This window comes from Haliotis asinina, chromosome 2 (genome assembly GCF_037392515.1).
Source record: "Haliotis asinina isolate JCU_RB_2024 chromosome 2, JCU_Hal_asi_v2, whole genome shotgun sequence".
NCBI classification, from domain to species: domain Eukaryota; kingdom Metazoa; phylum Mollusca; class Gastropoda; order Lepetellida; family Haliotidae; genus Haliotis; species Haliotis asinina.
The window spans coordinates 25,631,773-25,658,939 of NC_090281.1; the positions used below are offsets into that span (position 1 = coordinate 25,631,773).

General features: G+C 40.2%; 1 protein-coding gene across 1 annotated transcript; it reads right to left on the reverse strand.

Moving 5' to 3' along the window:
* Positions 1-5,149: 5,149 nt before the first annotated feature.
* LOC137273466 (beta-lactamase domain-containing protein 2-like) lies at positions 5,150-26,082 on the reverse strand. The gene is made up of 8 exons (XM_067806165.1): positions 25,825-26,082; positions 23,392-23,583; positions 22,933-23,032; positions 22,114-22,219; positions 20,049-20,171; positions 17,195-17,379; positions 16,273-16,533; positions 5,150-8,658 (listed from the first exon to the last, which is right to left on the reverse strand). Exons 1-8 carry the CDS (start codon positions 25,965-25,967, stop codon positions 8,470-8,472), a joined length of 1,299 nt encoding a protein of 432 aa, XP_067662266.1. The 5' UTR covers positions 25,968-26,082; the 3' UTR covers positions 5,150-8,469.
* Positions 26,083-27,167: the final 1,085 nt, after the last annotated feature.

Consider the following 27,167-nt stretch of genomic DNA (forward strand, 5'->3'; position numbering starts at 1 on the left):
TTTTACGCCGCACTCAACAATATTTCAGCTATATGGTGGCGGCGTGTACCTAAATAATAATACATAAAGAGCATGAGCATCGAACTTCGCAAGTGAGAAACGATGACATGTCAGCGAGCCTGACCAGCCGATACCATAAGTCGCCTTTTACGTCAAGCACACAGGTTCAGTATGTACGTTCCGCTATAGGCATGAATGTCACAACACATCCGCATCTCCCAAATATAAACATGTGCCGGACGAAAGACATGAAAGTTCTCTGGCAGCCAGATTCCTTTCGCGAGGCACGAACGTTTACAGGTATCTACTGTCGTAACAGTCGTACAAAGTCTTGATGGAGTTTCATCAAAGGGAGTTGAAAGCTTTTAGCATTAGGCAGAAGAGAAATGCTATATAATTCTTTATATAATCATTTGCATTTTTGAAAAATTCGTCCAGTAAAGAGACATTTGGGGACATCTATACACGACTCTCTGAACGTTGTATCATATAGTCTGGTAGGTACATGAGCATACGCGATTCGTGAAATGTACCTATTTAAAACCAGTATATCACTTTGGTTTAATTTTCGTAAAGGCACTCAGCAATGTTCCAGCTATATGACAGCGTCCTGTAAATAACCGAATCGTGGCAAGTCTGTCAAGTGATCGACATCATTAGCATCATTCATCGACATCAATCGCAATTTCTGACATGTTTTAATCTTCTCTTAGTCTTCTCTTACAAGCACGGATTGCTGAAAACCAATTCTATTCCAGATCCTCACAGTGAGACAAATCTGGGTTGCTGAAGATCAATTCTAACGCGATCTTCACAGGTGACGCAAATCTGCGTTGCCGAATACTGACTGTAACCCTGATCTCTATGGGTCAATACGGTCTTAAAACCCCAACAAACGTAAATACACAGTGAGTGAGGTAACATTTAAAGTCACATTGGCAATATTTCAACCATATCGTGATTATGTGAACACAGATACTCGCTTGGTTCAAAAGAAAAATAATCGCAAACATGTCAAGAAACTAAAACGTTTAGAATTTACAGCTATCTGTAAAATCTGAAATAAAAACAACTTCTTTTCTAGACCTGACTAAACTATCCGACAAGGATTAAACGCCCACCTATCATGTAGTTTTATTGGATAAAAAGCAGGCATTACAAATACAGGAACGGATATCATACACGCATATGAACATTAATCAATCCAAGCTCCAAGATTTTGAAAGCGATTATACCCCAGTAGTCTGGAACGGACATGCTGGTTGGTTGTGTAAGGCAGCACACTATTTTGCAAAGATGAAATTTACGAGACATTTACAATTCTGTAAATGTGAAATTTACAGGGCGTTGAAAATTTTGCATTGGTCTTCAAGGGGAGATAATTGGAATTTGATGGTAAATGATTTTTATGAATGGGCAAAATGCATTTTCCATGTTATCGAGAGTGTTTAGTTTTACGCCGCACTCAGCAATATTCCAGCTATATGGAGGCGGTCAGTGAATAATCGAGTCTCGGGTAAACAATCCAATGATCAACAGCATGAGCATCTACGCAATTGGGATACAATGACATGTGTCAATAAGTCAGCGAGTCTGACCACCTGACCCCGTCAGTTGCCCTATGTGACAAGCATGAGTTGCTGACGATCAGTTCTAACCCGGACCTACAATGGCGGTATGCACACGTGAAACATAAAACACATACCTCACGCAAAATCTGAAAAGCTATGGATCGCATGTTCATACGTTCCAAAGGCGCCAGGTACAAATTCATAGTTGGAGCATGCGCTCCACTGATTCAGAAGACGATAAGACTATAGTATCACTAAGAACTTAGTTAAGCACCTCTGATATATCTCACGACTGAAAGAGCCCCGCTCTTAACCCTTTCTGAGACATGATTGGTCGTTGTGCAGCCCTCTTGTACAAAATTAGAAGCTGCTTTACAAGAGGAATAGCATAGGCTGTCCCTTCAGAGCATCAGGACGCTGACCTTGAATGGTGTAACACGCAAAATGGCATTTTGAATGCTCGCATTCACCTGTAAATTCAACATGAAACATTCCAGGGCCAAACTTGTACCAACAAGGTTGGTTATGAAAATCAGTGTATCATAAACTTAACAAGGATCCCAAACGTTTTGTCGTTTTTTTATGAATCAAATGATCGGACAGGTCATATAAACTCATGCCGTTCCAAGAGGTTTCATGTGTGAGTTGCAAACCTATCACTGCAAAACTACTGGGGGTGCATAACTAAGTTCTTTGTGTATACAAATGAACTTTTCTTGACTTTATGACAACACACGATGGCAAGTAACTGTAATGCATTATACAGGGATGTCCTGTTGCTAACTTGATTACATTTATTAGTCGATTTATTAGGCTGTCCATGGCAGCAGGTGAAGTAAGGTATTGTCCGTGACCTGGACGACCAAGCAAATCCAATGGCAGTGATAATCGCGTTCTAATTCGTCTGGCAAGACACGATCCCACACACACACACCCTGGCATCAGAGTTTCTCATAGGCTTACGTTGTACATAGAGTATATTGTTTGATATATGTTTATCTGTAATATAGCGATAGCTTACAATTTTGAGCACAAATCAATTCTCGAGGAAAATGTTCAAATTAGTGCATGCTGTCTAAACCGGCACTCACTGCGACTGAAGAAATAATCTGGTTTAGGACAATTTACTGGATTGTAGAGCTGATGATAGACTTTCAAGCCAAGGATGGGACTGAGATTTTATGCTGGTGTTGACAACTTGCCGGATTGGACAGCTACCGGTTTTTACAGCTTCCATGGTATTGTGAACTCTGTGAAAGACACAGTAATGACCACAGCTGCGATATAATTCTACATTGTCAAAATTTTATGTACAACAGGAATCAGTCTTTGTCATGTCAATTTGTCCGTACATATAGAATTACTGCCCGAAGATGGAATGTTTCTCTTTACAGAAAGTGAAATTCCTGTTACGGAACACAAAGGTGAAATGATATGGAGATGTATGATTATCCTATTTTGTAAATATCCGTATTCCATGGAAACCTGACTTAAGTATTACTTCCTTGCCTTTGCTCTGTACATGAAAGTATCCGTTTTGTAAATATGTTGTTGTAAATATTTGTTGTATACATGAAAATGATCTTCAGATTGAAATCTGGAGGAAATAGTCATTCATTCATTCATTCATTCATTCATTCATTCACATGCCAAGGCATTCCACGAGAACAGTTTCTCATAGGCTTACGCTGAGGTACAGACTAATGCTTTGTCTCTGAATATATAATTGTGATAGTAACAAACAAGCCAATCTTAAATTGAAAAAGAGCCCAAGAGAGACCGAGAACCCGCGAAAATCTAGACTTGCTTCATTTAAAGCTTCAACACTGCAGAGGCTTGGCATTAGGCAAAATAATGTGGTTCAGGGATGTGGGATAGACTATCTGTGGGTTGGACCCTGGGGGCTAAATATTACTCACTGATTTCTGTTTTCAGCTGCATGTTTGTTCATACAAAGAAAGAAAACAAATTCAGTTTTAATAAAAATATACTTTATAACTATAATTTGTTTCTATGCCACTAAAAAGAGCATAAAGAATGTAGATCTCTACTGAGACCTTCACAAGACCCTGTATGATGAAAGGACCAACACTTTCCATTATCACAAGAAACTCTTGTTAAAAGCAGAATAAGAATATGCAGGAAGACTTACACAACTGTAGGCAAATACATAAAGGCATGGCATACAAAATCAGGTAAAACAGAATCTTTGACGAAGCACCAGACAGTCCTCACAATCAACATCAACAAATTACACAATATCAAAGGGCTCACCTGATTTTCAATCTTGTGGAATATTGCATTAGAAAGTTCAAAGGTACACGGTGGGTTGGTGGGTGGGTGAGTAAGTGTGTGTGTGAGCATGTTTTATTTACAATTACACCTTCTCAGTAAGCATTGGCAGATCCATGGGGGTGATCCATGTTTTTCCAAGTTTCTACCATATGTTACTCAACAGAGCCGAAATTACAATTTCATTATTATTACTCTGGATAACCCAAGCTGCCTGTGAGGCATTAGAAAGATAGTCACATGACATCCCATCGGGTACCCATTTTCTTCTGAGTCAATAAAAGGAATTTTGAACAAAGTCACTTGCAAAGGTGACACCTGACTTGTGACCTGGGGCGGTATTCTACAGAAGTCTAAGATTTTTCTTAAGTTTTTAAAAAATGACTTAACTAAGTAAGAAACTTAAGTTCATATTCATAAAGTGACTTAGTCAAATACTTAGCTCAGTTGGAGGTTAAGTCGATCTTTGCTAATGGGAAATACCAGAGGTAGAAAACTTCGGGTGAAACTCTTTAATGCAAGAAAATATAAAGTGATGTCAAGCGGGGATTCCCTTCTGTCATTGTATCACAGACAACAATACTGCGGTCAAAATGGCACAAACTGACACGCACAGTGCAAAGAAAAGAAAACCTAACTGGGGTAGAGACGAATGTTTGCAGTTATCAGAACCTGTGAAGCAAAGGAAGACTGTGATGGGGGAAAATTCGGGCCAGGTGTGACCTCGGCAAACAGACGGGCATAGGAGGCGTGGCAGGTGAGTGCATTCAATGTGAATAAGAACGTTAAATTAGGCTTGGTAGGAGAACAACTATTTATTCAATCATTAATTGTTTGTATTCATATGTACCTAATAAGAACTGCTTGTAATTTGTACAACTGAAAGTTGTACAAACCTTCAAATCACTCCTTTGTACAGCACTTCACGGGCGCCATTTAATGCACATGAAGTGTTAGTAAAAGTATATTTTTTATATAAATATTGAAGTATAGATTATATGACCTGTAAATGTTATGTCTCTTTGGATTTTTTGTCTTGGTTAAAAACAATGCATTAAAGTGTTGACATGATAAACATTACCACTGCACAGACTTAATACAAGTGAAAACAACAAGTCAAACACCTTCTAGTTAAGCCTACCCCTGCCCCGTCTTAAGATTTTAGTCAGAAATTGCCAAAACTTAAGCCTAAGCTGCTTTATGAAAATGACTTAAGTAAAATCACAAAACTTAAGTCAGAAAGAGTGAAAAACTTAGTTTTTCAAAACCGTAAGTTTTTTTCTGACTTAAGTTCTTTTATGAATACCACCCCAGATCAAGACTTCTGTATATATCAATGGATGTTGGATAAGTATAGCGTATAGTAACTACATGATTTATGGACATTGAATGGTGTCATGCTTTGGTCTCATGTTTGCCAAGGTGCCATTAAGGCATTAACTGTAACACATTTCTGTCATACTTGGCACCCTTTACCTTTATCGCAGTGTAGCATACGTAGCTTCAGTTACTAGGATAGAATCCTATAAACCTCTAAAGGCAAAGCTCATCTCATACTCTGGGTTCAATTTTCTCTCAACAAAATATAAAGGACTCCCTCTGAACCGACATCCCTCTAATCTGACAATCAATGTTCAGATCATTAAAATATTATTTTGGAGACTGCGTCAACCAAACATTATGTGTACTTAGTAATAAACACACTGGTATGAGAGGTGGCCTGCCAAGGCATAATATTATTAACTACTAATTATTTGCTAATTACTCACCAACCATCCCTCGAAACTGACACTTTTCACCGGTCCTAAGTGATGTCAGTTTTGAGGGAGTTCACTGTGTATATCATATCAGGAATGTAGAAAAATAGTGGCAACAAAAACATATAATCATATCAAACATGAAGATAGCACTAGACAGCACCTGGTGATTGTATGGAAGCATATCCACTTCTCATATAAGGCCCTATTTTCATTACCATTCTTCTAATACCCGGTATATCACAATCTTGAATTAACTGCCCTTGACTTCCATTAGATGGTTTGACTTGCTAAACCCTTCAGTGTAAGGTATAAGGGACCATTCATAATTTATGGTCCATTCACAGTAAAAATCATCATTTCAGAGACTAGCAGTTACTCTATTACATCACCTACCACAAATGAACAAATTGTGTGATGCCCCCTTAAAATCAGCACCATCACCCAGCCATAAATCATGAACTCTAGAGCCCTAAAGAAAGGTTTCAAAAAGTTCAAAAGGCAGGGAAGAATGTATACATGTTAAAGGCATTGACAAACTCTACCTTACTAATTCCATTATTTCCTTATCTTGACATCTGATTGGCTGGTAAGAATGTTTATGAGAATCAAGGGCAGGTAATTTGTGGTTACGAGAAATGCCAGCTCCGGAGTCTGGTGGAAGACTGAACCAATGTCACAGTACAACAAGAGTGACCTCCCCTTGACTGATGCTGGATCAAGAACTATCACCATGTACTGTGATACAGCCAGTTTTACAAAATATGCATCACAAAACAACTTTCATAGAAAGATTTGTTTCTTTACAAAAAAAAAATTTGTTCTTCAACCAAGACACATCAATAAAGGCACTATTTCTGACCATATGCCTTCTTATAATGATTTTGTATTTTGTATTTAGATTTTGAAATGTTTTTCTCATGTACTTGAATATAATACTGAATAATGAAATCACGATTATTGACTTACAGTGTTGGATAAAATTAATGTAGAATAGAGGAAGTATATGGTTTATGGAATTTGGCAAGGTTTGGTCTCATGTTTGCCAAGGTGCCATGGTTTGTTCCAAGGTTGCATCAAGGCATTAACTGTAACACATTTCTGTAATTTCTGGCACCCTTTGCCTTTATAGCAGTGTACCATACACAGCTTCATTTACTAGGAGAGAATGATAAAAGCCTGTAAAAGGCATAGCTCATCTCATACTTTGGGTTCATTTTCCTCTTAACAAAGTACTGTGGACTCCCACTGAACCGACATCCCTCTAATCTGACAAATCAGTTTGTCTCGAATTCATCCCCATATAATACCATATAAGAAACTCTATTTCAACATCCTGTATTCCAAACTCAGCACTCAAATTCGGTCTGACTTAAACATGTTTTAGTGCAAACATGAGTGAGAGAGATTGTTTATTGTATTCCTATCCAACACATTTAGAGATATATATTTTTGTCTCATGTATCTGAAAAATAATACTGAAATGTGAAATCATGATTACTAACTAATAGTGCAGGAGTTATTGATCTCATTTGTGTTGGTGAGTGAGTGAGTTTTACGCAGCTTTCAGTAACATTTCAGCAATATCACTGCGGCAGGCACCAGAAATGAGCTTCACACAATGTACCCATGAGGGGAATCAAACCTCTCTTCGCTGTGGAGGGGGGAACACTTTAACCATGGGACTACATGACCACCCCCAATTTTCAGCGAGGGGGACTAATCAATAGTCCTAAAAAGTGCAAAATCAAATTAAACTTTAGAAAGTATGTTCCTTATTGATATGCTCATTACATTAAGACATAAACAACTGATACAGTTTCCTGACTTGTAAAATTACAATGTAAAAAATATCCTCCCATGCTTGTCTAATCGGGAAGTATCCTTGATCATGATATTAATCCATGCCTGTTTTGTTTTTACTGTGTTAGGACTGTGTCTCAATACTGTCGACATGAGGTCTGTGGCTGTGTTTATGATCACAGCTGATTATTGATTGATTACTGAGATCCGATTATTGATCTGTATATTGTGATAACCAACACAACTACCCTACAAAACTTTGTATTGGTTTAAGATATTAAGGTTTATACATAACACTAAGAAGATTTCGCTGCAACTGTCATAAATGAACAATTAACACAGGATGCTATTAAAGCACAGAAGACAAACATTGTGGCCACAGTGTCAAATAGCAGGCTGTAATGTTACTAATAATGATTATCATTTTCTTCTTATCTGTAATTCTTATTCAGTTTTAAGACTTAAGTTTACTGATAAATATTTTTATACTAATCCATCATAGTAAACTTTTGTACATCTAATGTATTTTCAGTGTAAACACCCTATTACCAACTGTCAAAATATCTTTTTCAAGCTTTTAAACTTCAAAAGTTACTAAAAAATTACAGATTACATTTCTTTCTGTTATACACTTCCTCAATACTGGTTTCACAATAGTAGGAGGAGGTGACATGGTTCTTGCACTCTAAGATTAATGACACTACATTTCTTGTAGTAACTTCCGTGAGACGCAACAAATGATGATCAAAACTGACATTAAAATTAAAAAAAAACAAGAAAACCAAACAAAACAATTGATTTCTTTAAAAAAAAATCTCATAGCTGAGGTAAACCTTTACAAAAATGTCATTCGTTTTGTGGTTAAAACATAACTAAAATTGATAAATAAACAACATACCAGGAGCTGATAGAAAAAAATAAAATTTTGTACAAACACTTGTAAAAAAAATTCAAATGCATTAACTTTCTATTCATCTATGTATAAGTTCCATTGACCTTTCAGAAATAGGTTTATTAATTCCACAGAAATATATAACTCATCACGATTACTTTAATCCTTGTACATAATCTTCCAGGCAGTCGTACACGGCGGCTTCAAGGTCCAGGAAGCGTGGATCATCCCATATTCCGTACTGAGAGTTGTGGTTTGTGATGTAGCCCACAGACAGCTCGTTGACGTGGTCAAATTGCCCTACTTGTCCTCCATACCCAGGATGACCAGTTATAATCTGACCCTGAAGAACAATCAAGTAATTAATAAGTAACTATTCTAGCATGAATTTGAAAAACTGGATATTTTTACTATAAATTTTACATTTATATACTTATCATATCTCATGATTTGCACTTTTCTCTCTTGCTTTGACGCTGCGTGGAACGAATGAGAACTTTCCCTGTAGGTCTCTCTTGTCCATATGCCCGTGTTTCCCACGTTGCTCTCCTTATAGGACAGATCCCTAGCCCCAGCTGAGCATGCAGCACGCTCCCCTTCCCACCCATGATACTACCTCAAAGTGATCTCTTCTTGGAGCCACCGCCGTAATATGAGTAGCGGGGAGGCTGGATGGACATATATCGCATGAGATAGGATATGTCTATAAATATACAATTTATAGTTTAAAGTTTCCAAATTTTAAAACTTATCCTATGTCACAATTTGCACTTATCCCTTGGTTGAATGGCGGGTAGCAGATTACCCAAAGTCAAAAAGCACTGACAGTATATACCGTATAGGCTAATGACAACAGTAGATAGCAATGAATAAGGGAGGCTACATCCGACTAGCATAGTACCTGTACTAGTGATGGGTTCTGCTGAACCCATTGGCTTACTAGCCACAATCACTCCCAAGGAATGGGTGCTCCCGAGCGATGTGGTGTTTGGCCGCAACCCTCGCAAACGCAGGGGGACGCAGCTAGGCAAGTCAGCTACTTCATCACGATTTATCAGAGTACCCTCGTAAGTGTGGTGACTTGTAATTGGGCCTGCACCTGCTTCAAGACCGCCCCCTAGACCCCATCATAAAGAGGGGAAAAGGAACCTGAATTGTAACTGTAACAGTACTAGAACAACATTACATGGCTTCCACTATTTACCACAGTAAAACTACAATGGTGTGCTAAGGTACTTAGGAGCTAGGATGCTACAAAATCCACAAAAGAAATTGTGAAGGTCTCACTACACTGACATGATTTGAGTAGAGGTTAGCAAGTGAGACTGTCGAACACTTCTGAATTGCAAATACATGAACTAACAACTGTACATCCATATAGACACTAATTGCAATAACCCAATAAAACTGAGTGAAGAGTTCTAATCCCAGAAGAATATTCAGAAATTTATTCAGCATGTACACAAGAGGGAATGCATAGTCATGTACTGCACTAATCAACATTGATGGGCCAACGACAGCTAATGGGCCACGAAAAGGGGTTGAAACTGGTGCAGACCCTGGACAACAGTGACTTTGAAGTCCCTAAGATAATGTGAGGAAAACACTGTATCTGACAGCCAAAAATGACCCTTCAAGATGGTTGTCCGGGAAAATTAGTTGTGTGAAGCCATTGTAGAGGCAAATGTCCGCGTCTCATGTGGATTGGATGCTGCTGGGGGTGGCAGTTCAGCAAAGGCATCACAATGCAGTCCTCCCAAAAAATTGCGCAATGTCGTTTTGGTTCAAATAGCACATGGCACAGATCAAGTGCATGTAACTCAGAATTACAATCTTCAGTAGCTAATGCTACTAGAAAGAAAGTTTGAACATTAATTGTTGGCATTCCTTATCATGCAGCGACTCAAGTTAACAGAGAACAAGTGACAAATCACATACAGGACATCTGACCTTCCTCCACTCGTCAGCAAGTCTGAACAAACAAAGCAGATACTGAAGGTCAGGAGTGGTAGACACCTTGGTTCTAGTAGTGCTGTCTAAAACAAAATCAATGGCAGCCAAATAGGTTGACAATGTACTACCTTCAGTTTTATTGTAGCCCGATAATGCTGTAGAAATTCTGCAACTACCTGAGGAGAGCAGTAATGGGAAAATTCATTCTCCAAATTCACAGTAATGTTCAAATTCTTCCCATTATCATCAACCATCCAGCCAGTGTCCTATGTGGAGATGTTATTGCTGAAGCAACCTTAAAAGAGTAGCCCCTGGCTATCAGTGATTTCTATAAATGTGCCTGAATATAGATGGATGGTTAGTGACGATCCGTGGTACACTTCAGAATGTGGATGACGAAGTAGGATGATCTGGGAGGGCAGTGGTAGTGGATTCGGTTCTGATGGCTGTTTAGACCAACGAACCAGCTTTTCACAGGTCAGAATGGCTCCACTAAAAGTAGATGAACCTTGCTGGTCACAAGTAAGTTTGAACTACCTTGGCTAGTCAGAGCTGGGGGGAGAAGGAAGAACATGTTCAGGCCTTTCAAAGATATGGCTAATGTGCCGTGGTCCCGTGTCTAAGGGTCGGGGACTTGGGACGGGACACAAATTGCTGAAGCTGATGGTTGTACAAAGGTTTACATCTGGTCTATAGATAATGGGTAGATCATCAATTCAAATATCAGAGGTAGTAGTTACCACTCCATTGGTGACGGGTGTTTGGGACATGACAGGGCATGAACAATGACTGGCCAAGGGAATGTGTCTGGCTCTGGCCACTATGATGAGGGAATCAATTAGAGGATAAAATTGAAACATCCACTGAAGCAGAGCTGCTGATTCCAGATGGTGTATGTACCATACTACCATGGAATTGAATGTATCAGTAAATGGGAGGACCACAGTACTACTACTACCCTATGTTGAACAGTGAGAACGAGAGGGCTGATTTACAATTCACTGATACAAAGGACCTTTCCTCCTGATGACCACTGCTCTGCCACTTGATGATGGAGAAAGTGAGCACCACAGCTGCTGGGAGATGTGTCGATGAACAGGTGTTGAGTCAGTGTGAAGGGCTCTGCCACAAACATTTCGATCATAAAGCAACTAACAAAGTACTGAATGCAGTTGTGCAAGAAGACGAATCAATTCCCTGGGGTTGTTGTTCCAGATGTACGGGCACAGAAATATGTGAAGAGGGCAAAGCTGCAGCAGGCCCAGGTAAGTCAGCCACATAAATTACCATAGCAACTGTTGTCACTGGCGCTGAGTTCTGGACTCGGTCAGCACTAGTACACTGAATCTTGTCCCACCTGTCCTCGGACAGAAACATCATGACATAATGTCTTGCATACTGCCCTGACAAAGTGTAATCATTGGGTCGGTATTACCTTTGAATTCAGCTGCCACCCTGATTGTGTGAGCAACTTAATGGTGAACTGCCTGTAGAGATGAAGGACAAGTAGCTCCTGCTGGGCTTGAACATAGTTGTAGATATAGCTATCAAATCTCACACCTAGACAATGTAGGTAGCTTATAATGTTATTGGTTTGGATACCTGAGTAAAATGAGCCATAGATATGCCACATGGCAGGATTGTTAACAGGTAATGACACCCCAAGAAAGTGAATCAAAGATGCTTGCAATGGTCTGGATGTATCATGATGTAAATGTAGGCATCTTGCCGGTAGAGGGAAACGAGAAGTCTAGCAAGTCATGATTCTGAAAAAAGGGACATCTCCTGAGATAGGAATGTTCAGTTAGTTGAGCTACCATGATAGTGAGTGCTAAATGTAATAAGTTCGGTGCATGGAGAGTGTCAGTCTACAGGAATGTTCACAATGTAAACAAACTGATGAAATTCATACAGTTGGTGATCTCAGGAATTTTGGGTTGGCTGAACAAAATGATGGTTCAGGATTAATGAAGATAGTAGATCACTGCCTGGTGACCGTCGGACATAACTGCTGTTCCACCTGAACTCAGTGCTTGAAATAAGGTAGAAAAAAGAGTTACCCAGCCAAGTCGAATCATTTTCGCGTGTTTCTGTCACGCTGTTTCTGTAAGCAGTCTCTCTTGGCTGGCTGATTAAAACCTGATACAGTCAATCTGGCACCATTCATTGTTACTAGCAATTGTCTTTGGGTAAGCTGCTGCCTGGCTCCTTCAACAGGCGCTAACATTCGCCAAAGCTACATTGCAATATGCAGGATGGGGTCCAGCTTAGGTCTTTGGTAAACCAGATGAGTCGCAACCCATAAAATCTGGGTGAAGGGATTCTGGCTACCAGTAACTTGCTGATGGAAAGGTGCTGAAGATGACCAACCAAGCAAATACAGCACCCAGCGATACACCGAAACGCTGTTGAGTAGTTTGTAATAACTTGACACAGTGAAGCGTTGTGAAAAAAAAATCTTGGGTAGCAAGCTTGTCTCATAATGCCCCAACAGGTGGATGTAGAGCTGATATCTACGGTGAAGGATAGATCAATTGAACTGAATCATTCATCAAAGGTGAAGATCAGAAGGTGATGAGTCCCAGTCACAGAGGAATCTTGTGATCTGAGATCAAGTGCTGAGCATAATATGTCTGGGTGTTTGCTCTACTGACATTAAACCTGAATCAATTCAATATTGTGAATCACTTAGGTACTCTCTCAGTTCAACCAGCAGGAAAAGGGTACCAGGTGGGAAAAACTTATGTGACCCAAAACTCACAAGCTGTAAGGTAATATTACAGGATATTTTATTTATATGCCCAGCATGTGCTACACGCGCATACAGAAGTTAACTCCTGTAAATGTACTGGAGAAGTCGCAATCACTAATGCAATAGAGATTGACACTTACTGACAGAAATGCCTCCGAGGCAGTATCTCGGTGAAGCAACAAAATGGAGAATTGTGGGAATGATAGAGGGGGGGGACATCATTATGTGAAGTTGCCCGGCAGATGGGTAAATCAAAAAGTGTAATTTCACGCCTGTGGGATAAGTACCGTCAAACGGGTGGGGTTGCAACGAGACCTGGGCGTGGTAGACCAAAATCAACGACACCACGACAGGATCGTCTCATTACGTTAATTGCTCTACGCGATAGGTTTATATCGGCCCCTGCCATCAATAGAGAATTCCGCACACTCACTGGAAGACGCATTTCAACCTCAACCGTTAAAAACCGACTCTATCAAGCTCGTCTAAAAGCAAGATGGCCTTTTAAGGGAGTCACTCTTTCAGCTCGCCATAAGCGCATGGGATAGGCAGCATCAGGGACGGGCTATGCGCCACTGGCGTTACACCATGTTCTCTGATGAGTCAAGGTTTTGCCTACGATTTACAGATGGCAGAAACGTTGTTGGCGTCAGAGCGGGGAGCGATATGCCAGAGCAGCAATTCTTGACCATGATCGATATGGAGGTGGTAGTGTCATGGTTTGGGGGGAATTACACATGACAGACGATCAGATTTGGTCATCATTAAACGGAGCCATGACTGGTCAGCGATACGTTGACCAAATATTGCGTCCTGTTGTGGCTCCATTGGCTAGAGTTATCAGCCGAAATTTTGTATTCCAAGATGATAATGCCAGACCACATCGGGCCCGAATTGTCTCCGCTTATCTCCGACAAGAAGGTATCCAGACATTGGACTGGCCCTCTAAGTCCCCAGACCTGTCCCCAATTGAACATCTCTGGGATGTTAGAGGTCGAAGGGTGAACGCCAGGGACCCAGGAACCGCCAACCTGACCCAGCTTGGTGCAGCTCTCCAAGAGGAATGGCGGGCAATACCACGGGCAACCATCCGGAAGTTGATTAACAGCATGCCGTCAAGGTGCTGTGAATGTGTTGCCCAACATGGTGGACACACCAGCTATTGAACTTGACGCCTAAAATTGATTTAGTGGATATTTAAAGCAGTTTCAAATTCGCTATTATTTCATTAGTTCCCTTATTTCTTGTCGGTAGTATATTTAGAACATCTGGTATCTCGCTGTAAGTAGCTGTAGATGGTTGGAAAACCAAGCGGCCATGTGTGTCAAATCAACCAAAACAATTCCTGCATCTCCTGGCCTCTTCAAGGCCTGAACCATGAAAACAAATTTGCGGTTTGTTGTTGGTCAAGTAGGGGCGGTGGGGTAGCCTAGTGGTTAAAGCGTTCGCTCATCATGCAGAAGACCTGGGTTCAATTCCCCACACGGGTACAATGTGTGAGGGCCATTTTCTGGTGTCCCCTGCTGTGTTATCGCTGGAGTATTGCTGAAAGTGGCGTAAAACCAAACTCACTCGCTGGTCAAGTATCTTGGGACGCATCCTAGACACAATTAGAATAGGCGCTGACAAACCAGAAAGCAAGAAAGATGTGGCATGTTGGAAATAGCAAAAGGCAACAGTGGTGAATCAACAGGCAACAAAGGATTATTGACGAATGCTGCCAGATCAAGAATACTGATAGTTCAGTGATCTAGAACAGCCGGGTGAACTGGTTTGGCAGTATGAAGCAGTTTGGCCTGGTGAAACAATACAGCACGGTGAAGAGATTCGGGTTGGTAAATGAGTTCAGCTAAGTGATCTGCTTCAGAATGGTGAGCTGGAGCGTTGATGTGATCTGGATTAGTCCATGACCTGGATCAGCGCTGTGGTTTGGATCGGTACAAGAAACCAAACATTTCAATAATCTCAGCTGATGGATAGATCTAGAACCATCAGATGAACCGGTTCAACATGGTGAAATGTTCTGTCTGAGGTGAATTGGTTCAATGAGGTGAATCACTTCCGTAAAGAGAGCCGTTAAGGCAAGGCAAACTGAATCCAGCATGGGACTCAATCCAACAAAAGTAGACACTGTACTGTAGACATCTGACGATGCAACAAAAACACCTCGCCTTCTAACAGTATAATCTTAGAATGACAAGCAGTTAATACAGATAGTTGAATGCAGGGGTTTTGTCTCAGATAAGGGAGCACATTCCTGACAGCGCTTACTCCAGGAACACAGGCTAATACAATCCACACATGACAAGTGGAGATCTGAGGAAGAAAATGTTACGCTGTGTACAAACTTAAACTACTTAGGTCATCTACCCATGATATACCAGTATTTCTCTTGTTAACTCTTAAAGTAAACTAAAAAATTCTCACAATAAGTCCACACAGAGGTGTGACAAGATGAAGAATGATCACTCTGAGGTAGTCACGTGGGAAGATAGGTGAGCGTGCTGCATGCTCTGCATGGGACTAGGGACCTGTCCTATCAGTAGAGCAGCCTGGGGAACGGGCGTATGGACAAGAAAGGTCTAAAGAGAAAGTTATTTGTTCCATTCAGCATCGAAGCAAGAGAGAGAAGCCTGTGATACAGGATGAGTTTAAAAATTAATCAACTCTGATTTGACAAAAGTTCTAATTCAGCAACTGCTCTCACTGAACCAAGTACACAACTGCATTTCTTATTTCTTAAAAAGGATTGTTTCATTTATTGTCAATAGGCAAAATGATAAATACAACTGTATGTAGGATGTTCAGTTGCGAATGCCCAACATTCAAAGGATGTGCAGGGATCAGTCTAGACTAATGAATACGTTCAATATTGATAGTAACACATAATCCCATTAAAATTGGAAAATCACCACAAGTAACTACTGTAGGCACACATTTCCTTTATACAGGAGGAAACTGACTTTAGTTCCGGTATGTTGTTGGGGCATTTATTATGAAGAATATGGTAGATGCAAGTTTCCTTAATGCTGGAGGAAAGTGACTTTAGTTCCGGTATGGTGCTGGGGCATTTATTATGAAGAATACGGCAGATGCAAGTTTCCTTAATGCAGGAGGAAAGTGACATTGCTTCCGGTATGGCATTGGGCTGTCTACTATGAAGAATACGATTGGTATATGTCAGTATTATTCAATTGATGGAAAATGACTTGGGTCCCAGTATAGAGTTGAGAGACAAAGCATACTACTTACCTTGTACTTTGGATATGGGAGTTCCCGAAATCCTATTCCTCTGCCCCAGGAAAAATTAACTGAGGTTATAACCAGGTCGGGTCCAGTGCGCAAAGGGACTGTCATCAATTTCCAGACTTCAGGTTTCAGGAGCTGCTTCCCTTTGACACTTCCTCTCATGGCCATGTAGCTGTAAAGCTTGGCAACGCCACGGGCTGTTGCAACACCAATGAAAGCCGACTGACCGATGCTCATCACTTCTGGGTCATTCAGGGCATCATTCTGACAAACAGATCGACAATAACGTATTTAACATGCAAGCATGCCTCGATGAATAAGGCATTAACTTGTTAAATGGAATGCCTGGATTTCAGTCCCCACTTGGTCATAATATGCAAAACCATTTCCAGTGACCCAAGCCATGATATCGCTAAAAGCAGCGTAAAACTAAACCTACTCACCCATGATTACACAAGTATTTATTAAGTATGCCAAACTGTTTCAAGGATTCTGTGACAGAAAACATTTTCACAATGGCGTGTGTTGAGTTTATGAGATTTGAAAATACAGGGACCATTTTGTTTTAACATGACATCAAAATATTTTTTCACTGACTGTGAGTGTTTGTTGTTTAACTCTGCACTCAGCAATTTCCATCTAAATGACAATGGTCTGAAAATAATCTGAACCAGAATCTTGACCTGACAATCTAGTGATCCACAAAGACCTACAAAATAGGGATATGACTAACATCTTATCACGACTTGTTTGATCGATGCTCATGATGTCAATCACGGGACTGACTGGTCCAGACTCGGCTATTTATGGAAGGTTGTCATATACCGGTACTTAGAATATTGCTGAGTGTGGCAGTAAACAATAAACAAACAAGAAAATATTTCTAAAAATACATGAGGCATATATCAATAATCTCGGCACTAACCTTCATATCCAGAACTGTCAAGGCTTTGCCAGTGATGGATTCTGGGTAGAACATGAATTTTCCAAAGAGGCTCAACTTAGACCAGGAAGTCAATGAGATTAAGAGGGTCTCTAAGTCTGACATGTACTGTCCCCGGGCGGCGCGATGAAACAGGTGCTTCGGGAGACCAATATGGATGTCAATACCTGAAACCAACACATGAAGCATGTGCATGTTAGTTCATTGTAAATATCATAAAAATATAAATGTAATTTTTAGGAATTTTACTTTTTGTTCCTCTAGAACATAAAAACATCTCACCAAAATGCATCCATGTCTTAGGCAGGTGCACTTCAGACACATGAACAATCTGGCTGACTTGTCACTCTTTCATATTTTATTCTCAGCTGGCTGAAAAATGTTTTGTTTAGTTTGCAATCCTAAACAGCCAATGAAAATTATCCATTGCAACAACTGTATTTAGTCTGGATAATCTGTTGGATTCATCCTAGCATCACTGTCAGTGTCTATTTCTTGCTTTAGCTTTAAGACAGACAGATTTATTCAATAGAGAGACCTTGGGCCCATAATACATACATTTTGCTCATAAATATAAATATTGTGAGTTGGTGAATATATAATCACCAAGCAGACACAAGTATGGAAATACGTTTATAGTGGTGGGTCAGTGTTTCCATCCTTAATATGAATACATATGCAGGGATTCACAGAGCATGGGAGAAACACTAGTGTTTACCAGCAGTAACTGCAAAGCTAGGGGCTTATGGATTAACAGTGATGGCTCTCATTTTCCATACATAAACACATATGGAATGTTACAGTGTATCAGTACTAGCTGAGAAAACAAAAGACAATACTTATGGATTTATAATGCAAAAACAGACACACAATGCAAAGTAGAGGCTTTACTTTGCCAGGTGTAACTGCAAGGGTAAATGCTTATGGGTTAATGGTGTTGACTCTCAATTTCTACACCTTATACAAATTTAAACCTATGCTACGCAGGGTAGAAACATTCTGTGATATCAGTAAATTCACAATACACATAATGAGATTTAAGCGGGTATACATATTTCTTTCTAGGATTTTCATAGGTTTCACAGATAAACACTACATGCAGCTCTTCTTCAAAAAAAGTATTCGTCCTTGCATTTACAGAAAAAAACAAACTTTATCCTTACATTCTTTCTTCTTATATCTACCGGTTTCTATGGCAAGACCAAAATTTGGGCATCAAAATCTAGCCAATGAGCACTGTAAGTAATAAGGAATATCACCTAACAAATATAATTCTACATTTAGCACCAATTTAAACTGTCTGTAGTAATTACACTTAGAAGAAGTGCTTAAACTGAAAGTCCTGACTGCTGCAAATTATCTGACAGTCTTTGCCCGAGCAAAGAAATGAAAGATTTTATGCAACCAACCTGCTGGGAAACCCAGACAAAACCAAACCTGAATCTAAATAAAATCTCTCGAATGTATCAGATCCAGGTAGTACAGCCTACATTTTCGAGGGACATAAGCATCTGGTAACACTGATTTTGTAACCTACTAGGAGGTAAAGTAATGAGCAGACACCAGTATTCAACTGCTCTGGTCATGTATACCAGCTGTAGAGGTAAACACCCACATTCTCCTAATACCATATCATCAGATGTAGATGGACTAACTCTAAGAATCCACTTACAAAGTTTCACATGCGCTCTTTCTACTTCTTTACTATAATATATACCCCATAATTTTGAGCCATAGCACACAATTGGCACAACCATACTATCGAATATCTTTAATAAATCCTTACATGGCATACCTCCATTCCTCTTAGAATACCTATAAATTGACATGATAGCTTTGTGCCTGTGATCGAAGGTAAAACTGTGCCCTGCTCCAGGATAATTTAGGAGTGAATACAAGGGCTAAATATCTATATGAAGAAACAGTATCTATTCGTTTTCCTTGAAAATACCATTTTTCATATGATTGAAGAGGACCACCATTGCGAAATACCAATATTTTAGCTTTATCCAAATTAACCTTCATCCCAGTTTGATCACGAAATTTTTCCAAAGCAAAGATCTTATGCTGCAGTTCCAAACAAGAACTGGCTACCGAGGACACATCATTAGCAAACATGAGAAGACCAAGGTTACCATATGTTTGGGAAATGAACACACCTCTCCCACCGCTTTCTTGCATTATATTTCCTAATTTGTTAATAAAAATTATAAAGATTTTAGCTTTAATTGGGAATAGGTTTTGCTCTTGAAATCATCCTTACCGAACCCACAACAATTTGAGATGCTGGAAAGTCAAGCAATTAGTCAGGATAAGGAAATAATATTGTATTATGTTAGCCTTTGGAATCTACAAGCAGGCAATCCTGAGACTTGAGATGACAGGGCCAAAAATGGTGAGTTTAGTTTCACACCGCACTCAGCAATATTCCAGCTATATGGAAGCAGTCTGTAAATAATAGTCAGGACCAGACAATCCAGTGATCAACAGCATAAGCAGTAATCTGTGCAGCTGGGAACCAATGACGTGTCAACCAAGTCAGCAAGTCTGACCACCTGATCCCATTAGGTGCCTCTTATGACATGGATGGGTTGCTGATGACCAATTCTAAACCAGATCTTCATGGCATAGGCCGCCGTATTGCATGATGTCTAGTCTGCGAAAACACTCATGACATGTCCAGGGATGATGTTTCACAGGAACAGCTTGATCTTATAACCCCTTGACACTATTGATGACAGCATGAAAGGGACTGTTTCATCAAGGTGGCAAAAACACAAAGCAGGATTACTAGTTGGTCAAACCATATCATGTGACATATATTTTCCTCACTCACCAAATGGCTCGGCGATCTCCTCCCTGAATAGTTGCGTCATGTTCCTGTGTTTTGGGTCGGCCATCCTTACCAGTGTGTCCACATAGAAACCATAAGTAATGGCATGGTAACCATGATTGGTGCCTGAACAAAAGGAACGTGAGTGAGTTTGTATCAATGCTGTTTTGAACCTTGTATCAGCTATATCATGGCAAGTCAACTTGGTTTGGGAGATAGCCTCAAGTGATGCCGATGACCACAAAGCTAATATCTTAAAATATCATCAGACATGAGTGAGAGAGTGAGTGGGTGGGTCAGTGGGTGGGTCAGTGGGTGAGTGAGAGAGTGAGTGGGTGAGTGAGAGGTTTTACACCACTTTTCACAATACTCCAGCAATATTGTAGCGGGGGTTACTAGAAATGAGCTTTACATATGAACAAATATAATGTCTAAGCAAGACACTCATCCCATAATTATGCTAGAAGCAAGTAAACACATCGAGGAAAAATAGGAATCATCTTGGAACTTGGCCCTTTAGATGACTGTCTTACAAGCTACCCGTGAACAAATAGCCACCTGTCATTAAGCTAAAATCAAGTCAACACATTGCTGAAAAGTAGAAATCCCTTCAGATCCTGACATTTTCAAGGGATGTAACTATGCACACAGAACTAGGACCCTTTAGATAACTGGTTTACAAGCAACAAAATATAGTCGTTAAGATAAACCAGGTCCCTGGTTCCTCTGAAAATAATAATTCCTGTAGAGGAAATTTGGAAAGTGGGCCGATGAAGTAGGTTGGAAAAGGAACCAGAGACTCCGTGTTAAGCACGGTTCCATGGCTCTGGATGATTGCTCTTTCAGCATAAGAATCTAGAGATCACCCTAAAGGCTCCTTCACACTTATTTCAAATTGACAAGGATCAGGGAGAATCAGCCAGAAAAAAAACTTTTCAAAATATGAACCACATTTGGGATAGAATGTCAAAAGTTTTGTAAGAATATCATTTTGGGGGCATCTCCCAAATACTTTCTGACAATTCAGTAACCGGTGACCACATTTTTATGCAATTCGGCATATTCTGATGATGTCGTGGCTCATTTCAAAGAGCATTTGGGACATTCTGACTGTATTTGAGGTGTATTCCGAGTACATTCGAGCTAAGGAAGGATGACAATATGTGGATGAACAGCTTCTTTATTGCTATGAGAGTGACGTTTCTGTGTAGGTTCTAACACCATTATGAAGCAAGTGATGAACTGCATAAGGATAGAGGACCATACATACAAGTTAGAGGAGATGTTTGTACAGTACAAAAGGAATAGGAAGTCAGACACTATAACAACACCAGGACGCGATAAAAGGATAACAAATAAAGCCTGCAAAACACACAAGCTGTTCATCACTAGCTTGATAACAGCGTTAGGACCTACACCAAAACATCGCCCTCACAGCAGTAAAGTTGCTGTTTATCCGTATGTTGCCATCCTTCCTTACTGCCCCAAAATGACTCTCAAAGAAGTTACATTCAAGCTGTTTTCCAATTTCAGTTGAAATATTCTGATACATTTGAAGAACATTGCACCTGAATTCAGCAACAGTTGAGGGACATTCAAATACGTTCCCAATACACAGAATTCGAGATAGAATGCAGTTACAATGCTTACAATGCAGTCAGAATGCACCTCAAATTCCACTTCCCATTTGCCTTGGAAGTTTTGAACAAGGTTCAGAATACTTAGCATGCAGTTTGAATGCAGGAGAACTTAGAACGCAGTTAGTGAGTGAGTGAGTTTAGTTTTATGCCACACTCAGCAATATTCCAGCTATATGGTGGCAGTCTGTAAATAATCGAGTCTGGACCAGACAATCCAGTGATGAACAACATGAGCATCGATCTGTGCAATTGGGAACCGACAAAATGGGTCAACCAAGGCAGCGAACCTGACCACCGGAACCCATTAATCGCCTCTTACAACAAGCATAGTCGCCTTTTAAGGCATGCATGGGTTGCTGAAGGCCTATTCTACCCCGGGACCTTCTTGGGTCTAGAATACAGTTAGAGTGGTGTGACAAGATGGAGACCTGGTTTCCATAGCGGTGTCACTTTCTCCAGCCGGCGGGTGAACTCTTCCTGGTTGTCACGGTATTCAAACAGACTTGTCTTGTTGCCGAGAGACACCAGGCCAGCCTGTTAACACACCCCTTAAGTGTAGCAACACTTGTACAGTAAATGTCACGGTATTTGGAAAACTATCAGGGGCATCAAATGTGAGTATGTGCAATCATGTTCAGTGACAAAATTAAATAACTGTTACCAGTGCTAGCAAAAAGTAGTCATTCATTAAACAATTTGTCAATATTTAGACAAATCTAAAACGATACATCGATGAGCAAAGTTTTAATCCACTTTCAGCAATATTCCAGCATTATCAAGGGGGAAAACAAGAAATAGACTCCACTCTGTGACAAGTGTACAGTTTAACAATCAGGCTACAATGCCTCAAAGAGAAAATAATCAAGATAAACTGGGAATCAAATGCTTGCAAAATATTCCTTCACTGGGATAAACTTGTTAAAATACAGGAAAAGTGAAATGTTAATTTCCTGAACTGCAAATTCCACAGGTGTAAAAATAAATACACACATGATATAGAAGAAGAAGAAGAAGAAGAAGAAGAAGATACTGCAAAAAAACATATGTATCATAAGGCCTAGAAGACACCATTTAAAGGATTATTTCACATTGGCTAGAGAAAAAAACAACAAGAAAAAATAATGTGTGTGTGTGCGAGTGTGCGTGCAATGTGTGTGTGTGTGTGTGCATGCGTGCATGCATGCATGCATGTATGGATGGATGCATGCAAGCTTCAAGAACAGTTTGCAAAAAAAACAATCACCTACCTGATGTCCTAACAGCTGTTCCACAGTTATCTCCCCTTTGCCATTCTGGGCAAACCCTGGCCAATAATGGGCCACAGGTTTCTTGTAGTCCAGCCATCCCCTTGAGGTAACCATAGCAATAATTTAAGAAAAATACAATCACATGCGGTTACACATTTGAACTTTCTTTGCAAATGGTTCATGTGCCCCCCCTCCCCTTCCCACCCAACCCTTTGACCTTAAAGTCTACTGAATGACCATTGAAACTCTTGTGAAAACAGGTGAAAATGAACTGTGCTCCTCACCTTTATCAAAATACTGTATCCGTCCCTGCATACCTCTCCTTTTTTTAAAAAAAAATCCTGTATCCATCCCTACATTATATTATAGTGCTACGACTATCTTAAGCCTATATTGGAGAATGGGAGTTACAGTCATTGTAGTGCTAAGATCACTTTGTGCAAGTGGTTGTTAACTCACTTTTCTACCATTCTGGCCACAGTTATAGCAGCAATGCCCTTTGTAGTGGAGAAGGCAACCGACATAGTGTCACTGGCCCATCGTCTTCCAGCCTCCGGATCTGCATAGCCCGCCCACATGTCAATCACCACCTCACCGCGGTGATATACAACAAAAGCTCCGCCCTTTTCTTTCCCACTTTCGACATTTTGTCTGAAATACAGGTAAATGTTTCATACACCTGGAAATCTGCAGACAGAAATCTGCAGACAGAAATCTGCAGACAGAAAACTGCAGACAGAAATCTGCAGACAGAAATCTGCAGACAGAAAACAACAGGTCAATAAAGATTCATTTGTGGAGGAAGCGTAATGACAAAGCAAGGTTTTGTTTGTATTTTTTGCTTGTTTGATGCTGCACTCAGCAATATTCCAGCCATACGGCAGTTTGTAAGTAATCAAGTCTGGCTCAGACTATCCAGGGATCAACTTTACAAGCATCAGTCCAATCAGTTGGGAAATGGTGCATGTCAATCATGTTAGCAAGCCTAAACAGGTGATTTCACTTCTTGTATACCAACAATTATGTTATGTCAACTTATTGTTTAAAAATAAAAATAAACACCACATTAACCTGGTAACGTGAGACATGGATTTTCTGAACACTATGAAGACTGAATCGGTTTCCTCTATCCTGCACCCATGAACTAGGATTTATCACATGATAAACTGTGACACTGAGAGTGTCTACGATAAACAGTTTGATAAGGTGCAAAAATAGGTTTTGACTAATTTGAGTTTTTCAGATTTGTTGCATTTTCCGTTTATGAACCATTCTGAGTAATATTTTTACACTTTTAGCAGTGTATGAAGCTCCTGAAGAGCCAGGAAGAGCACAGGACTGTAACTAAACAATGTTGCCGGCCCTGCTGACATGTAACCAGCCCTGTATTAAAAACAGGAAATCGAGAAATGGTGTTAAAATAATGTAATTAATGAATTTCTTCTAGTGAGGTAAACAAACTTAAACATGTGCAAAAGCAAATCTAGTAAAACCGTAACTTGGAGGTCAGTGTTGATTGATTTCTAAGATGCTTCGGTGAAAGATCAAAGGTGCCGACAATACTTTATCAGACGATAATGTGCACTTTTGCATTACGTCAGAATGTGTTGACGTTACTGTGCCATTCCAGTCTGCCCCCCCCTCCCCCCGTAATCGAACTTTTTTGCATTACGTCACAATATAACTGACGTCACTGCTTCGTCGCATCCCGTTTCGTGGTTTCCAGTTGCATCACACAGCTAACATCACTGGTGGAAACATTACGTTTATGTTTTCCGAAGGATAAAATGTCTCATAGTTCGACTCAAATTTTTACAGAGACATGGTAATGTTTGCAATGTTTACATTCCCACCATGCAATCGTGGAATGTTGCATGACTAGTCAGCTTCAGCTGAATGTACTGATCTAAACTTTCGTTGATAGTTGAAATAAGATGGTCATATTGCTTTGTATGGTTTAAGAGAATCACGGATGTAATTAAAATGATCTAGAGAAGATCTTTAACCCGGACATAAACCGTCACCAAACTGTTCATCATTTGTTTTTCTAGTAATGTTTCTCTTAACGTAGGGGGATGACACGTCAAGAGAACAGCGCGTCAGTTAGCCCTGTGCGAGGATTCTTAATGTAGGTCACAGGCACCGTCATCGTTTGTTTTCTGCCATAGATCCACTACACAACCCTGTGCATTTTTGATACCTCACGAAGCTGTTAGTCAATGACCATTTCCTGGTCACATGAGTACATGCAAACACCCAGTTGATGGTAAAGCAACCTGGACAAAGTACTGTGACCAAGTGTCCCAGCGACTCCCACTCCACCCAGATGTGAAAGGGTACCTCTTATAGGGAAAAAAACATTAACTTGGTGTGCCTTGTGACCACAAGTGCAGTATGATTTCGCAGGGATTGATTCTATGAGATTGATATAATTTGACGTTTGAAATCTAATGAGGAATGGAATAAAAACGGGTTTAAGCACCTGAGCTGGATAGTGACGAGATACAAATCTTTGCATAATAATATTAACACTTAGTACCCCAGTCTTATATATGTCACTGCATTTGCCTCCCGAACAATGTGTGACTGGATTGTCTGGTCAGGATTATTTACAGATCACAGTCATATGTGAGTAATATTCCTGATTGTGGTGATAACCAGCTAACAGCGTCCTTCCAAAGACACAGGTGCGTAAGCAAAGCTAGCGATATAGCGAGACTGAGGGAGCGTTATTACGCGGGGATTGCTCGCCTGATTCAGAGACAGTTTCCTTCACTTCCTTCACTGCTCCGCGTACTACACCCGGTCGATCTAGCCTCTACCAAGCACGAATAGAACACTGTACTAGAAGCAAGGACAGTGTAAACAAATAGTGAATAGCTAAAGACATACCTGAGTGTCTCGGCAACTTTGCGAAATTTCGGATGGAAATACCCCTCGACGATTGGAGACAACTTAGGTGCGAAAAGTCTGGGTACATAGGTGAACGCTAGAGTGAAGAGTATGAGGGTAACTCCCCACCGTATTAGCCCCATTGTCACCAGACAAATCTTTCTGACATTCGTAAGACAAGTTTAGTGATCTGTCGTGGATCCTCCTAGCTGAACCTCGACTTTGCACCCGTCTCAAGTCGACTGCAAGCTTATCTATGCTGCGCTCCGCGTCTGTAGACTACATTAACTGTACAGTGCAACTGACATCGGCTACCTGTTTGTGAACTTTATCGAACGGAAGGAAGCTAGGTTCAGTATTTCTCGCGATAAATTTAGATTTCACAAATCAGTCTCAGCTCAAACTTCAGCGGTCGTTCGTTCGTTAGTTTAGTGCTTTTGAGGTCGCCTTCGCCGGTTGGCATGTCGGCAGACCTATTCAGCGGTCTTGATTGTTAGTGCTTATATGTTGTGAGCGGCATCACGTGCTGTCCATTTCCGTTACCAACGTAAACACACGCGGTGATGATTTTTGCATGACTTTAATTACATATTACTGCATGCAGTGTACTTACATATGTCACATCTGTGGGATATATGAGTCCCAATTTCTTAGCTTCTTGGGGGGTTATACATATTGCTTTCACCGTATTGTCAGTGTAATTACAGCAAGTGCGGTGGGATTTATTGTAAGTGAAAACACAATGAAATAATGTACCCTATATATTTAGAGGGGGGAGAGGAGAGGAGAGGATGTTTTAATTTACACTGCACTGCAGTTCGCGGAGTGTTGTCTTTACCCTGTTTGTTTCTTTTGTTTGTTTATTTTTTGTTTTTGTTTTTACACAGTCAATTAATTTAGTTAATATGCGAAAGTGTGAAATATTTGTTAATCTCAGTTCAGTCTAACTAGAGACTCCGTGGTAGTTAGATAGGAAACGTAATGAAGGGCTTTAGTGCAGAGAGAGAGAGAGAGAGATTAGTGCAGAGATGAACAATGCGTTTATTTTTTGTTTTTTAAACAAATATAATTTGAACAGTCCATGGCGTAATGAAAGTTAGTGTGCGATGATATTGTATTACAAATGTCCATTTTGAAATTAGACTTCGTTATAAATGATAGCTGGCGTAAAAATAATATTTTTGATACTGCAACTGATAAGGATGCAGCTGCCATGGAGTTCCGCTATCACTATGAATACAAATAGGTCGTCTCAAAAGCAAGACCAGGACGGATGTCGCAGGCGGCAATAGGGGTCGTGCTGGCGGATAGAGATAAAGATATCGGCTGAAATACAATGAACC